At 43.5% G+C, this 17,139-nt stretch overlaps 1 protein-coding gene across 1 annotated transcript; it reads left to right on the top strand.

Annotated features, from left to right (window-relative positions):
* The first annotated feature begins 671 nt into the window (after positions 1-671).
* calcrlb (calcitonin receptor-like b) lies at positions 672-10,742 on the top strand. The gene is made up of 13 exons (XM_035633020.2): positions 672-873; positions 4,731-4,793; positions 5,211-5,358; positions 5,460-5,570; positions 6,129-6,241; positions 6,338-6,429; positions 6,833-6,959; positions 7,044-7,197; positions 7,293-7,353; positions 7,459-7,522; positions 7,714-7,932; positions 8,076-8,117; positions 8,768-10,742. The coding sequence occupies exons 2-13, from the start codon at positions 4,743-4,745 to the stop codon at positions 8,972-8,974; spliced, it is 1,389 nt and encodes a 462-aa protein (XP_035488913.2). The 5' UTR covers positions 672-873; positions 4,731-4,742; the 3' UTR covers positions 8,975-10,742.
* Positions 10,743-17,139: the final 6,397 nt, after the last annotated feature.

Here is a 17,139-nt window from a genome sequence, read left to right as displayed (position 1 = left end):
GGAATATTACTCATTTGTAATATCATTCATGACAAAGATACCAAGAAAAAGGACAGCAAGACCTATGGTAACCTGGCCGTTGCCATGGATATCTTCCACCCGCAGAGGGTGCTGTTGCTGAGGAATGAAAATATAGGGCTTATTTTGTAGTCATGTATATATTCACAGCAATTAAGTAGTATAAAATGATATTCAAAAAAATGATAATACACTGTATTAATGCCAATATTCTGGGTCTGGGACTCGTTAACTAATAAGATGATTAGTTTCCTTCATAAAAAAAGGAATAGTAGTCATTTGTAATATTATTCATGACAAAGATACAAAGAAAAAGGACATCAAGACCTGTGAGGGGACACTCTGTAACATAAAGTAGATTTAGGCTGCTTATGGTTTACAGAATTCAGAACCCTTAAGGTTACAATTAATGACAACATTCACCCCATAATCCTGCACATCCTGCACAAATTGGAACTTACTTTTAAGGAAGCAGAATGCCAGTCGCAGTGAAGTCAGCACAATATTTTTTTTGAATTAGCATAATTAATTTACGTCATAAAATGTAATGGCATATCAGAAGTTATAACACTTTGCGATGTGGGCTGCAGTGTAGGAATGTCTCCACAAAACGACAAGCACGTGATGTCACCCACAGCCCCTGCACTCAGTTCTTTCTTTTTTTTGTCAGCACAGCTCAGTGTTGCTTCTGACTCTGGTGTGAAACACACTGACGGACTACTCTTGATGAAATCACAGACAGTATTACAATAATACTATTTCTCCCCCTGCAAAGGTAAACTCAGACTAAAAGGATTATTCCTTGAGAACTGGCCAACACTATCTTATTACTTTTTTTTCCCTGCCCCTGAAAAGGTAAGTTTCTTTAATACTTGCTTGTTTTTCAGCACTTACAGGTTTTTGTGATTTACTGTCCATGCACGATCTTGAAAACAATGTTTATTTTTAGAAATATATTGAACATGGGATTTTATACTTGAAGCTATGTGTTGCAGGGGAACTTTTAATGTATAACATACATTTTACAGTGGGAAGAGGGCAGCTGGAAAAAATTTAAATTGGTTTATTTTATGATAAATCTTCAAGAAAGAGTAATAACCTTCAGAGGGGCACTGATTTCCTGCACAGGCACCCGTCTCTTTAAATCAATTTTAAAGAGGGATCTGCAGATCTTATTGCTTTTTTCCACAAAAACAAGTTATATTCTCCAGGCCCTTCATGTGTAAAGTATGTTATTTTTTAATAATACATCAAGTATAAGTTACAGATTTCATCAACTTACTAAAAAGCAAAAGGGTTCCAGCGTGGTGAATATTCTCATCCCACTTGCACATTTGTCACACCTAACAACAAAACGCTGCCCACAAGGCCAACATGAAGCAGTCACAAGGGAATTTTCCAAGACCAATGTGTTTCTAATAAAGGAACCCTCTCATGGAAGAGTGTGAATCTTCGTGTTCTGACAGATGGCCCACACAGCAAGGGAGTAACTTCGCTGCGAGGTATTTAGTGTCGTGGTGGGCCGTCCGGGAGACACAAATGTGCGTCTTTGGGTGTGTTCGAGAAGATATTAATCTTACGCGCTGACGAAGATTTCCTAAATTAACAGCCAGCGGAGATGGAAATGAATGAAGTTGTGTTGTTCTGTGTGACCAGATTATATATATTTTTTTTAATTCCAAATGAGAAGCCCATTTGGGGAATCTGTCACTGCTCTATTGCACAATGACTGACTGCACAAAGTCAGAATCAGTATCAGTGCTACAAGTTGACTTGAAGGACATTTTCAGAGAATATAATGATGCTTTAACAGAAATCAGACTACAGAACTTGAACTAGGAAAACAAGAGGCTAGAGTGGGTCCCCCACAGAATGAGAGAGACTTGAATTTTAACAAGGACTGTTGGTTTTATGTGTACGTTCATCACAAAAGGGATTCATTTACACATTAGAACAGATAAAAGGCAAAAAAAAAATACACCTCGGAGGCTGTGAGCCAGACCACTCATGGGTAACTGGTGTTCCCAGGAACCTGGATATGCCACAAACACATGCACACTTGGATCCCACCACCTGAAGACACAGCAAGCGATATAATATTGCCAGTACCAATAAAGTGCAGTTTCTCCTCTCACCAAGGCATGCAATGAAAAGGTGAAGCGTTTGTACACCACCCGGTTTGTCTGGCCAGGACACATTAAGCTATGGTAGTGGTTGAGGTGGGAAGAACATGAAAAGACTCAAAAAAAAAAAAAAAAAACCCTTGCGACCCCCAGCAGTGGGAATCGACATTATAAATGTACAGGCAATAGTTAAAATACTGCAGCGGTGACACTAAACAAGCACAACAGCAATGGCTAGGAGCACCCTGAAATGAAAAAGACGAGCTGTTAAGTCTCTGTACATCAGATCTGGCTCCTGTCACTGCTGGCCCAACCCACAGGACACGCCAGGTACTGTGGTACAAGGTAAAAGTCATTAAAAACATGATGAATAGACATCATATGAATATAATGCACAAAATATACATAAAACTAACAGATCTCAAGGAAACGGACGGGCCTCGGCTTCCTGACGGTCTCTGGCCTACAGGGCCCAAGCTTAAAGCTGCTCACACTGCCTGCAGGAAAAGAAACAGATGACACTCAACAAAAGTACCTATAAGTATTCCAGTCAGTCAACGTACACGGCATGAAACATTCCTTTAAGGGGGATGAACCTGCTCCCCAACCACAGCGAGCCAAAAGAGAGCAGGGTGAGCACTGAGGTCCACTTATACTCACTCGCACAATCGTCTCCAGGTGTTTGCCTGGCTGAGCGAGAGAGCGTGGGAGGAGTTCTACCTGGCCAGAGGAAAGTAAAGCTGGCACCGTGCAGGCTGACAGCTCGCCTGCCACACGTGGAAATCACATCACTTTCTCCATGGACTTGGCTTAGCACGCTGTAGTCACATGAGACCTTCCGTTGCCGCACAGACATTTGAATTCCGTGAACTTTTGAGTGTATTTCGGTACGAGCAAAACCTTGTAGTTCAAAAAACCTCGGTCATGAGTATCCTGTACCATTTTTAGGTGCATGAGCGCGCATCACATTTGGCTTCCGAAGCGCACACGATCTCAGGCACTGCCGAGTTCTTAAGAAATCAAACATGTCAAGTTTTTTTCATTTTTTAAAATAATATTCAAGGTGAACTGGGCGGATGAATGTGAGGAACTCCTCACCCACAGCGCTGCATTGCACTCAAAATAGATCCTCAATCATTTCCGAATGTAAATTGAACACTAAACCAACACCAACAGCCAATGTTCATCCTATGTAATAATGCAAAAAATATCCAGTCTCTGTTATTCTTAATAAATTTTGCTTATCTAATTAGCTACTTTTTAGCATATTGTCATATTGACTGCTTTGTCGACCAATTTTTCCAATTGGGCTGCATGTTAAAAGTTAATCGCCGGCAATTGCACCTTTTAATGACATCCGCAACCACGTGAGAGAAATATATTGATAGGAACTCATTTAATCCTCCTGGAAAATAGTAAATGTAATTGAATTCATACAATATTCCAGATGAGTGATGTTGGCACCATGATTATATCTCCATCACAACTCTTATTGCTGTGGCTCCCACGCCTCTCCATTCAAAGCAGGGACAGAATCTGTGGACACATCTGTCTCCTCACAGATGGGATTGGAAATATGTAACTCACAGTATTTATTCCCCCACACTTCTTCTTCCGCGATTCCACTGAATGTGTATTATCACTATTGTTATTATAATAAGCACTGTTCGTGAGTGAGTTTGGAGGGCAAACGCTCGTCTTCTGGTTACACCTTGGTTAAAACTTTCTCTACGTGCATAATAAGCATGCAGGAAGGAAGCCGTGGAGAACAGAGGAAGCAAAAGGCCACATGTTTAACCCCCAGTCTACAAAAAGGAGGAACCTGCTATCACAAATTTAAAAAAAAAAAAAAAATGCATGGGTTTGGAGCACAGAGTTGCATATGAAAAGTTTTGGAGCAAAAGATTCAATGTCGGTTTTACATTCTTTATTAGAGCAAAAGTAAGAGAATTCAGCATTTAAATGGTAAACAATAATTGTTTAACTTTTAAGTAAGAGTTACATGTTGTTTCAGTAATCAGCTTTTTTTCCTTTCATTTAGTCAAATGGAACTGAAGCAGGGGCTGTGTATAAAACTAACTGAAAACATAAAGGTTCTAATTCAAGGACGTTTAGCCTCTTATATATATAATACCAGCATCTCAAAAGTGTAAAACGCAGTCATTTTAAATCATTTTTTAAACATGAGACTGTAAGAAATATTGTAAACACTGAATAAATGACCCATTTCAGATAGTGTGGGTGTGACGGTGCGGTGCACGTGAACCGGTCGAGGTTGAATCCAGCTCCCTGTCAACACGGCAAGCGTTGGCTCATGTTCGCAGCGGCTGCAAAGTCAGGAAACATTATTCTTATCGAGCTCTGGGGGGGGGGACCTATTTGGGATGGTGATGAATTATTTATTTTTTCACCCGTGTAAAAATAACATTCGGTGAAACATAAAAATAACATTTGGACTGATGAACTCCGCCACTGCATCCTGGCATTTGGCTTCGCCTCGTGTATGTCTTTTTCTGGAACAGTGTATTTTTGACAACAAAGTATTGATTTGCATTTCCACTCTTTTGTTTTTCTAAACTCAACGTGAAGATCAGAGCACGGATGGACCTGAACTGTGCCACGTTCCTCCTGGTGTTGTGCTCTTTCAACAAGGTAACCACTGCATCTGATAATGTGGAGGTCTTTATGTCGAGTATGATATGTATTATTTCATTCCACCGTAGTCCATGGTTCTTTATAGTTGTTAAGGTTTTTGTATTTCAAAATTGTTTAAAAACAATGCAGCTTAGCCTGAAATACACACACGTTTTAGGTGCTGATATGAGTCAAAACTCTTCTTACACTTTCCCATAATGCAACAGCATAGTGATACGTTCACACGCAACTCCAGAAAACATTTTTCTTGCTTCAAATGATGCTGGGATTCGTCATAGTTAACCTACCGAGTTTTCCTTTAACTGTCAAAGAGGGTTCTTTGACAGTTGCATCCTTCTCACTTTGTATGTCTGTGCATCTGTGTGTGTGTGTGTCTGTGTGTGTCTGCATGCTGTACACTTACAATAATCTCAGCTGCTGGTGGCGGCGAGCCCTGAAGACAATTACCAAGAGCACGTGAACCACGGAGAACCTCAGTCCACGCGGAACCAAATCACCACGGCCCAGTACGAATGCTTCCAGCGGATCATCAGGCAGTCGCACCGCCCGTCAAAAACAATAGGTGATGAGAGTGTATGTCATATAGGCTGGAGAGTAGTTTTTTTTTCATACCAACATTGAGTCTCTCTCTCTATATATATATGCATCCTTTGCTGTCCACAGGACCAGTGTGCAACACAACATGGGATGGATGGCTGTGCTGGGATGAAACTGAAGCCGGCCTCACAACCGAGCAGAGCTGCCCAGACTACTTCACAGACTTTGACTCTAATGGTGAATTTCTCAGTAGCAAAATGATTTTGGACATCCGGCGGCTCAAAGTGTAAAACGACCCGAATATATTCTCCAATGGAAACTTTCTGCAAGTTCCATCGCTGCCAAACTTGTTGTCTGTTGCATATGAGTATCAAACCAAAACCTACCGAGTTTTCCTTTAAATATAAGGGAATATCCAACATTTTGGGATACAGGCCGACTTATAGACAATAATATCAACCACTCTCATGCCTATGCATTGGACATAGTTAGCTTTGCTTTACTTAGAAAAATAATGTTAATGCGAAACAAGTTTGTATAATTTTTACAGACGCGGAACTTAAACAATGCTGATGTGAAAACAGAAATGTAAATTTGTAACCTCAGGGTTGTGTGCTATGCTAAGCCAATTTGCCCTCTGCCTTCATCCTTCATCCTACGTACAGACATGAAAGTAATATTGGTGTTGAATGAAAAAATCTCTCCCACAAGTTTTAAATGGTTAATCAATATTCTATATCTCTGCGGCGCTTTTTTCACTTTTTCGCCCTGCCAATTTCAAATCCTCGTCGACAGCGGTGGCATCCAAAGTCTGCTCGGAGACGGGCGAGTGGGGACTCCACCCAGACAGCAAGAGGACATGGACCAACTTCACCAACTGCAAAGGCAGCACCACACATCACACGGCGGTGAGAGGGACAAAAAGAAAAGAAAAATATCACCTCGGCCTTATTGCCTGCGTATTTGCAGTAGCGAACGTAAAGCTGCACTCATTTTGGTTGCAGGCGGCGATGTCGCACTTCTACCTGGTTATGATCGGTCAAGGACTGTCCCTGGTGTCTTTGCTCGTTTCATTGGGAATATTCTTCTATTTCAAGTAAGTGCATGGATCTTTCACTCTCATGTGTCTGTTTGTTTGCCACACATAGAGCTTACGGTTGATAAGGATGAGCGTGAATGCTAAAATACAGAGCAGAAAACACACAAGTAAATCAAGACGTCTGTCTCCCCATTCATCCAAGGGTGGATTTACTTTTTTTCCATCCTTGTGGATAGAGCAAATCAAATGTGAGTGTGGAGAATATAGTCTGCACCACGTAATGAGCTCCTGCATTCCCTTCACCTTACTCTATCTGCGATCTCAATAAATTGGATTTTGGTCCATATATTCAACACGTCCTCCAGAAAAACTGACCACATCAAGGTGATGAAATGTGAATATTTAGGCAATGTGTCCTTATCGTGCCTCCTCTCTCTTCTCCTGCTGCCCCCCGCCCCAGGAGTCTGAGCTGCCAGAGAATTACCCTCCACAAAAACCTCTTCCTCTCGTTCGTGCTGAACTCGGTCATCACCGTCGTCCTGCTGAACACTGTGACGGAGAAACAGGGTCACACGAGCAGAGATTCCGTGAGTCCACTCGGAGTCCTAATCCGGTAATCGCATTTGCGTTTTTTTCAGAGATTTGAACCTTTTCTCCCCCCTCCCCTCCAGGCGAGCTGTAAGCTCGTCATGTTCGTCCACATGTACCTGCTGAGCTGCAACTACTTCTGGATGCTCTGCGAGGGGATTTACCTGCACACGCTCATCGTCGTGGCCGTGTTTGCGGAAAAGCAACACCTCATATGGTATTTCATGCTGGGCTGGGGTGAGTAAGGATTCATGCAAACGCGCCACTGTGCACATCTTCACGTCATGTCTTAACCACTCAAATATCACAAATGTTCCGACTTGATTCGGCAGGTTTTCCGCTGGTGCCGGCGGTGATATACTCCATAGCGCGCCACTTCTACTACAATGACAAGTAAGACCTCTTGATCTCCATGTCCACACATGATCATTTCAAGGAAGTGTAATTTCTATTTCCACATGGCACTGCCGAGATCTGATCTGACCCATGCTTTCACAGATGTTGGGTCAGCCCTACTTCCTTGCTGTACATTATCCACGGCCCCATGTGTGCCGCGCTGGTGGTAAGCATGGCGCTGACCGCCACTGTACCATTTGGTTGGATGCTGCACGATTTCAGTAGCCTGATAATGAGAGATCTGTGTGGCAATTCTGATTGTCTGGAACCAAGCTGCAAGGAAAATCATACGTTCATTAAGTGTGGTTAGTAAAACAAAGCGTGTCCTGCCGTGTTTTTGACCTTCTGCGACTCCAGGTGAACCTCTTCTTCCTGCTGAACATCGTGCGCATTCTCATCACCAAGCTGAGGGTGACGCACCAGGCCGAGTCCAGCCTGTACATGCGAGCGGTGAGGGCCACCCTCATCCTCATCCCGCTGCTCGGCATCCAGTTCGTCCTGTTCCCCTACAAGCCCCAGGAACACTGGGCCACCGAGATCTACATATACATCATGGAGATCTTCATGCATTACCAGGTCGGTACCTACAGTGAGAATATCTTCAGGAATTTTGCAGTTGCTTCAGGCTGGAAACACAACACATTATGAACTTCTGCGGCAGATTTCCATCCCTCTAATCAAATCTACCCCCCCCCCCCCCCCCCCCCCCCCACATACAGGGTCTCTTGGTTTCTACAATATTCTGCTTCTTCAACGGGGAGGTGAGTAATTTTGCTTTAAACACCACGATTGCAGTCTTGACTCAGTATTTCCGTTCAAGCTAAAATCTTGTCATTCTCAATATAAGAGTCAAAAATAGTGCATATTAAATATAAACATGACGCCGCTGTTCCTCGAGGTCTCATTCTTTGTGCAGCCGGGTGGCCAAGTGTGTTTCAGGGGGAGAATGTAAGAGTTCATATGGCTGTAAGTGACGACACTGACCCTGCTCACACTTGGCACTCAACTGCAAAACTCTCGAATCAAATATAGACGCTTGCCCGGAGCAAAGGTTTCACAAATTGTGAGGATATGGTTCAAAGTAGAAGAGTTTGGCTCTAATTTTGGGACTGGTGGTTTACTTTTTTTTTATATATAAACACATAGTCATGGAAAATATATTCGATTTCTGTTAATAAGTTCTTCTAAATATTACACATTGTAGCTTTCGGTTTCCTCAAGGCTCAAAAAAGGATGAAGTTCCTCTCACCTGAGGAACCAAATACTCGCAGCCCCCCAATCCAAGCTCTGCGGCCAAACACGCAAAGTCCATTTTAATTTGTCAAAGGTCATAATAGAATATCAACAATGTGACCTTTTTGACCTGTATGCCGCGCTGCCGTCCTCCTCACAACCTTAAATTTTTTGTCAGGTCCAGAGCGTTCTGCGGAGACACTGGAATCAGCAGCGGATGCAGTTCGCCGGCACATTCGCCAACGCCGACTTCTTCCGCTCGGCCTCCTACGTGGCGTCGTCCCTCACAGAGGTCCACCGCTGCTACAGCATCGAAAGCCACACGGAGCACATGAACAGCAAGAGCTACTCTGACATATTCCGATCGGACAGCCCTTTCGTGTGAAGCTGCTGGCCCTCATCACCCGAGATCTTTTCCCATGTTCAGAAGATTTTTTTTTTCCCTTTCTGTTTTTGGGGGGAGCTATGCTACTACCACTCACACATTTTTATTCTTTTTTTTTTTAAATTCTCACTCATCGTACCCATGCAGAAGAAGTGTGGGACCAACGATCCAACAAATATATCCAAAGGGGCTGAAGACCATGTGAATCGAACAGCCTCAATATGCGGCTTCAATACAAGGAATTAATGCGTTTCTGATTCATGTGGAGTAAACTTGGGGAGCTGTCCTGTTCTGCCACGACCTCGCAAAGACAGGCGTTGTGATTGTCTGCACGTGACTCTGCAGCAGAACGATCTTCTTCAGTAATAATGTCCTTGGTTAGTGGGTCGGAGGCACATTCGTTTGGAGTCAGCTTAAATAACGAAGATGAGGCTTGTCCAAAGACCCGCGCATACCTTCGGGAAAGTACAAAGGAATGACGCGCCACGATTTCTGTGGTATGTCGCAACAAAACTGGACCAAAATAAGAAATAAACCGCTTGCTACAGCATGCTAAATGACGTTTCAGCTTCAGCCACTTCTTCGAGACAAATTTTGAATTGTGTTTGCTATATTTATGAAACATTAATTTTTGCTAAATTAAACAAGTAAACAGTTTTACAGCAGTAGCATTTGCTTTAAGTTGACGTTCACTGACTTTCGCTTTGTCCACAAAACTGCTGGAGAGATGATTGTCAATCAGGTAGTGAAGAGTGGATGTGTTTGTACATCACAATATATCTGACTGTGTTCGAATATGACACATATCACGGTGCAAAATATGAATCACTGCATTGTATTTAGACTGCCAAAAGTGTACTTTTATATTTTTTGAATTTAGGAGCACATCACTGCAAGTCACGTAGTCCGCCGCTTGTTTGATTATAATCCATGAAGAGTATAAAATGTCACGCTACATGTTTTTACATCCTCCAAAGATTGCTTTGCGTCCAGGAAAGAAAAAATCAGCAGGAACTGACTTCTATTGAACAACTTATAAGTAATACATGATACTGCAATGTCTCTCATCTCTGGACTTGATTGAAGAGCTGCTGGTTTCAGCCTTCAACTGCATTACATATAACTTATTTGTAATGTCGCGAATCAATCAAAATCCACTGAAAAATAATAGTTTGGGAAATTTAGGAAACGCACTTATCCGCTTCCTTGCCGAGAGTTAGATGAGGACACTAGGAAGACAGTGAAATAGCCAGTATCATTAGCCATAATGTTTGAAGTATTATTTTTTCTTTCATTGTTCACAGAATCACATCATATCTCTGCTATTCATAATACTGTATGTGCAATATAACAATTCACAAGATTGGATGAGAACATGATTCTGCACTGACTTTTTGATGATTGAAGAGAAAAAGATTGTTTGTCCGCATACATGCCACTATGTGTGTGTGTGTGTATGTGTGTGTGTGTGTGTCTGTGTGTGTGTGTGTACCGAAAGCTTCTAAATTCATGGTTCAATCTCGAGCTTTCAGCCTATTCTCCTCGTGCCTTCTTCAGCACAAGGAAGTACAGTATTTTATTACAGATACTTTTATTTTCTCTCTCTACCAATGTCAAGGATCAACCCTGGTCGTAAAAAAGTGTGTGTATATAAAACACAGATGTGTGTTTCCACTCGTCATTTTTTTTACGTGATGGTCGCGATGATGCTTGTTTATACTGAAATAATAATGCTGTAAATAAAAATAGTGTTTTAACGGAAATTCAACACAAAGAGTCGCTATATTCAAATGTTTTATTCATGTTAAAGTCTAAAGAGTGTTTTTTTCTAAATGGTGCAGTTTTAAAATGAATCTGTTTCATTCCCCACAAAGACAACATGTGTGTGTATATATATATATATATTCCCCCATCATATTTAATTAAGGGTGGGATTTCCTTGTCTGACCTGAGAAAATGTTTCTCACTGAAACGAATATTGTTTCCAGACAAAGAAGGGCGTGCGAGTGTCTGTTCCTCGTCCAGAACATGCGGACAGGTTCAACGAGGAAGTCCCAGAGGAAAGGTGCTGTATCTTTCCTCTGCGGTGCATCATTTGTCATGTTTGAAACACATAGACGCTGCCACAAAGACGTCCATCTGCCAACAGCGCACGGCGATCAAAAGCATGTGCGGACACTTGTAATATTTTCGCTACATTGTGCGCCTGCCGTAGTCATGACCGTAATCGGCCGAGGACTCTGGTATCTGTGGTTTCGTGGACAATGCTTTTGCCGTCGACGAGGCAATCATGACGACATCCCTTCCCATGGGATTTTGTGCAGAGCACCAAACTTCTAGCATGCATCCTGTTGCATCGGCATGAGCGATGGCGTGGTATCCTGTCCGCGTTGGGATGGCACACGTTTCCTTTGAAACGAGATGTGCAAATGCAGAACACTTGCAGGTAACACCGTGAAGGCTCCGAGCGGAGATGTTTTTGTTGTTTACCTATATCGCGATGCAATCTGACAAAACCCCACCTCCCTCTATTTACCTCGGTGGAAATCCAGACCAGTGGATGCATTGCAGGCTTTCCTGTTTCTAAGAATACATTGCCATTGAACTCTTGATCCGTCGCGGCCCCTTGTGTGCTGGCAGCAAACACTTCCTCGACCCTCGTGACTAACACTTGTTTACTGCCTCGGACTTCCGCATGCTTCCACACCGAAACTTAAAACACTTTAGCCGATTGCCTTGTGTCCAGATGTGTGGCAGTGTGGCAGCTCGGTGTGTTTGTTTCGAACACATGTCGAGAATAGAGACACAGTGATGCCACGTGCGCTCCGCTGCACGGTGGTACAAACCTTCAAACAGGTATCTGAAATAATCTTCTTTTCCACATCATGGTCATATTTAGCTTTAATTTGCCACCAATCTGCAATCATTTCTCCAGAGTGTCACACGGACCATTATGAACTAGTGTAACACAGAGCAATCCACGAGGGTGTGGAATCAGGAGCAGCTGGACTTGGTTGAAGATTCTTGAAGATCTTCATCAAAGAGTCTTCTTCGGCTCAAACTGAGTTGCGGTGAATGCCAGGTATTTAACCTCTGGGGGGCGTGGGCGGGGCTTGTCGATGCTCCGGACTGTTTCAACGGCCTCCTTCAAACTGCTTTAACAAGGTGGGTTTTTTTGTTTGGTGAAGTTCAGTTTCACCGACGGTCATTCAAACAGTCTGGAACATTAACACTGCGCACTCACCCCAAAGAGGTTAACACCTGGGATTCACCACAACTTAGTTAGAGACGAAGAGGCCTCTTGGATGAAGGTGAAAAGATCAAAAAACTACAATCGATTCCGATTGCTCTTGATTCAACACCTTCGTGGATAACTATTTGAAAACATGTACATTTTTAGAAAAGCAGATGCTGCTGCTGCTGTGATTTTGGTTTCCGTTTTGGGCCAAGCTTAAACAAATCTGGATGCTACATTTGCTATAATGCATCTTAAAGATGTTGTTTTCTGAGACCTTTGCTTTGCTGCCTGGTAAATTCTCCCCCGGTCTGTGACACAGACTTTCTGTGAGGACAAAAACCAAAACAGCCCCTATGTGAGTTGTGGCTTTACAAATATTTTTTTTTAATCAGAAGGAGTCAAGTTTAAGACAAGCAGCATTTGCTTCAAGTCGACGTTCACTGAGTTTCGCTTTGTACACCAAACTGCTGAAGAGATGATTGTGAATCAGGTATTGAAGAGTGCATGTGTTTGTACATTACAATATATCTGACTGTGTGTGACTGTGTAATATGACGCACATCCAGGTGCAAAATATGAATAACTGCATTGTATTTAGACGGCGAAAAGTGTACTTTGTACATTATTTTCATTTAGGAGCACATCACTGCAAGTCATGTAGTCCACTATGTGATGCAATATGCTTCATCCATTCCCAGTAACTCCGCTTCGGCAGAAAGCTTCCCTGTTTGCACAATTTTTTCTGGTTAATGCTCTTAAAACAATGCTTTGATACACATTCCAGACACACATCTGGCTAATAGCGTGATCTGGCCACTTGTGTGTGGGGATGTCTCACTCTTGAGAACAATGGAATGACTTCTTGGCTGTGCTCGAGGGTGTGGAGGGCGCACGGTAGAAGGGTTGGGGTGAGCAATGTGGCCCCGGGTGTATGGATGTGACCCGGGCCTGGGTGGGACCGCAGGAAGCCTGCGGGCTCGCTGGGCGGCCCCGTTTGGACCGCTGCGCAGCGAGGTCATGAATTATCTGAGCAGCTCATCACGCAGTGATGTCAACGCGTGGTCGCCTTTTACTTTGGTGTTTAATGGCGGGACGTCATGATCAAATGTGTGACCAAATCATGTGAAGAGTTCATTTCCAGGGAAGCGAGCCAGGGGCGTAGCTACAGCAGGGAAGACCCCTGACAGAATACTGCTCTGGGTCTGGGACCACTTTATTAAAATAAAATATTCCTCGTGGACTTCTTTAGTAGCCTACAGATAGGGGACCTCCATCATCTTTCACCACTTCATACAAATATATTCATCTTGATACTATTATATCAGGGATTTTAAATATTTCAATATTGTTGCCATCTCCGATGATTCTTGTTTCTTCTCTTTCTTTGACATGTTTGCTTTTATTGATAGCACTGGTGGAGATACGGACAGGAAATGAGGGTGAAGAGAGAGTGGTGTGTCCAAGTTGTCATCCCATACCTCTTTTGCTTTTAGGGCTGTTGGGGGGGCTGAGGCCGAAAAAAATGTATCCCCCCCTCAAAGTGATCAATGATACTTCACCAATAGACCATATAAAATACCTAAAATAGACATTTTGCACTAAGTAAAGCGCTGTAACGTGAACAGTCTATAGTGCCATAGAAGGATGAAATCCGAACTGGACCACCCAACCGTCTCCCGCGCCAAAGGTCGGGAGATGGACGTTTACGGAACCCAGATGACTTTGAGATGAGATTTGTGGTAGTACACCCTGGGCAGGTCACTCAATCTATCACAGGACTGACATATAGAGACAAACAACCCTTTCACGTTCTCTCTCTCTCAAACACACACACACACACACACACACACACACACACACACACACACACACACACTCTACGGGCAACTTAGAGCAACCATAGCAACCCCTGTGCCGCCACATCTAAGGCTACTTGCCATTAGGTACGCATTGTGCATCATGGCTGCCTCGCTTATCCTGCGTCCATTTAGTGCATCAGGTTGTACATGTCCTCAGACAATTAAGGGCGACGTGTTGGCAAGAAACGATACGCATATGGGCAAATACTCGCCATTGTCACAACACTGTTGATTTAAGGGGTCTAACTGAACAGCAAGTGCATCTCTGGCCCAAGACTCCTTCCCTTCTGTTCTCAGACATTCGGACTCAAACTCTTCAAAAGACATCTCAAACAATAAGCTCCTCGTCAGTTTTAAAGAGCTCAGTTCCTACTTGGCCAGGGCAGCGGGCCAGTGTCCACTTGTGCGAAGGCGCGCCGCTGCTCTTGTCTTCGGCATCATCCTGCCAACAGGAACTCCCTCGCTCCTCTCCCAGTTTCCTGCCATTGTTCTCCCCGCTGCCACCAGGCCCAGGCTCCTCCCAGGATCTGGGGGGAAAAAAGGTGGGATGTTGAAGCGGTCCATTTCCCTTTCGATCGGCTGCGACCTCCGCCAGTGGAGGAGGGGTGTGTGTGTCAGTGTGTGTGTGTTTGTGTGGAAAGAGAGAGAGAGAGAGAGAGAGAGAGAGAGAGGCACCACCCTTATGAAGGGATTAACTATCATTTTCAAGTGCAACTAATTCTTTTTTTCCCCCCATGTGCACGTGCGTGATTAGAAGGGTGTGATTGGTTTGTGATTTCAGGTTGATGCGAGGGGAATCGAAGACTTTCAGCCACAGTTCGCCAAATCCAGGTCTGATAATGACAGTTCACACAAATGTATTTGACTTACCAAACATGTCGTGAACAAAAATTCACCTAAATTGGGGGGTTTTTTTGAGGAAAAAATATTCAACAGAATCTGTTTTTGGTTTCAGGCATAAAACGACCTGATTGTGATCAATTCAATAATCGCTGAGTGGAGCCGAAAGGAGAATTCAGAGGAAATACAGACTGACTCACCAAGCATAGCATACCAGTAATTTTTTTGAAAGACATGCATATGAATTTACTTAACAAAGTCCAATATTCCCTCTCTGTTAGCTCTGTTTCTGGTCTCAATCAACACATGAAGGAAATTGTTTTTACTTCAGCTAAAGGCCCCATATGGCCACCGGTGGGTTTAATTTCTAGTTCTTTTTCCAAAACCGTCTGAAAGCACAGAAACTTGACGCAATGAGACAACGAGACTCAACAAAATCAGTAAAGTGGTGGCCAGACAAGTAACTGGAGCCCGCCACGAAGCTCCATAAAGCCGAGATAAGCTGCAAGTTCAGGTGACACGTTCTCTGTGGAGTCACGGATATGGCAACGAGTGATCTGGCTAGCAGACGTGGAAAATGGGCCCAAAATACCAATAGACAGTCATGGAATATAGTTTCCCACAATAAACTGATCACTGTACACGCAAACCATATGATTAGTGGCTGCGGTATCCCAACAAAATAACCAGCAAACTTTATGGCTTTCCCTCAATTGTCAGAATTACTTATTTTTTTTTCTCAGCCCCTGCACTTTCATGCCAGCGACAATAATTCAGGTTGATAGTCTGATCCTTTCTCATGATCCTTTTCCCAGTGTTCCTTTAAGTGTTTTTGAATGGGCGTCGGTGAGGTGGGGTTGGAGGGGTTCACAGGAAGGAAAAGGAGTAGCTGGGAAATCTCATCGAGGCTCCTCGGCGAAACGAGAGACACCCCAGTCAGGATCTGGGCGTCGCTGCCAAGTCATCTCAGGGTCGTAAACTCTGGTGGTCCTCGCGTTACGGCAGAAAGGTTGTTTCCTAGAAGACATATTCGAAATACGTCAAGCTCGCAGAGAGACCCTTAAGTGTACATGCAATCCGTGGGAGATGAAAGTAGGAGATGGAGGAGGATTTAGCCTCCGCACTCATATGTTTCCTCAGGAAATGAGAAACGACTTGTGCTCCTCTGACATGACAGGAGGCTAATTCGAGCTGACAGCGAAGAGCTAGTTTCTGCGGATCAGTCCGCCTCTGTAAACCAGCGCGCCCATATGTCCTTTTTGTAATAACAACAATAAAATTATTTATTTCCCTCACACTCTGTAAATCTGTGAGTCAGTCGGTCCAACACTTTGGTCCTGACTGAAACATCGCAGCTATGTTTTGATGGATGGCCATGGAATTTGGTTCAGATCTTCTTGGTCCCAAGAGGATGAATCATACTGACTTTGTTCACAGCGCTGATATTTGTGGCTTTTGGGATACTTTGGTGGTTCCCCTCACTGTAACTCCATCAGCCACAGCTACACTTCTGGGATGTTTAACATCTTTCATTTTGTGTGAAGCAGAGAGCATAAAACTTCAAGAAGGATGAAAAAAAAATGACTCTCTTGTCTTTTCATGCAAATTGCAAACAGATGTGCCCTAGCCACTGACTTTGCATCAATAATTAACTTCTAGGATTTGTAAGCCTGACATTTAAAACACTTAGTTACCTTGTGCTGCCTTCGGATCCTCCAGTGTATAAATTGTCTTGGGGCAACATCAATAACAACAGTCAGTCATCTTTAACATGAGGCTGCTGTGTCACGTGTTTTTTATGCTCATCTCGGTGTTACTTTCCCAAACTGAGCAGCTGGTATGTACTTTTACCTCTCTGCACATGTTATTTTTCCCCCCTTTTTTTTCCATGCTCTATCATGAAAATAGCAGCTCCGGCTAAAAATGACCACATGGACAGATGTGGAGCGAGGCCCGCGGCTGCAGGAAACAAGCGAGAGTGTCACGTCTTTCACCGAGCGGCGAGCTCAGGGGTCGACCCAGAAACATGTGCTGCCTGACCTCTGGCTCCTTTTCTTCCTGTAAGGGCGCCTTCTCTCTCTCTCTCTCTCTCTCTCTCTCTATCTCTCTGCGTCTTTATTTTCTTTCTCTCTCTCTCTCTCGTTTTTTCCATCTCCTTTGCTCACACGCCCATGTGCATGCAGACGCACCGACACGCAAGCGTGAGTTTGAGTTACACATTCGTGTTC

The sequence above is a fragment of the Scophthalmus maximus genome, chromosome 1 (genome assembly GCF_022379125.1).
Source record: "Scophthalmus maximus strain ysfricsl-2021 chromosome 1, ASM2237912v1, whole genome shotgun sequence".
NCBI classification, from domain to species: domain Eukaryota; kingdom Metazoa; phylum Chordata; class Actinopteri; order Pleuronectiformes; family Scophthalmidae; genus Scophthalmus; species Scophthalmus maximus.
Note: the sequence above shows the minus strand (reverse complement) of the source record. Positions and strands in the feature narration are given on the sequence as shown.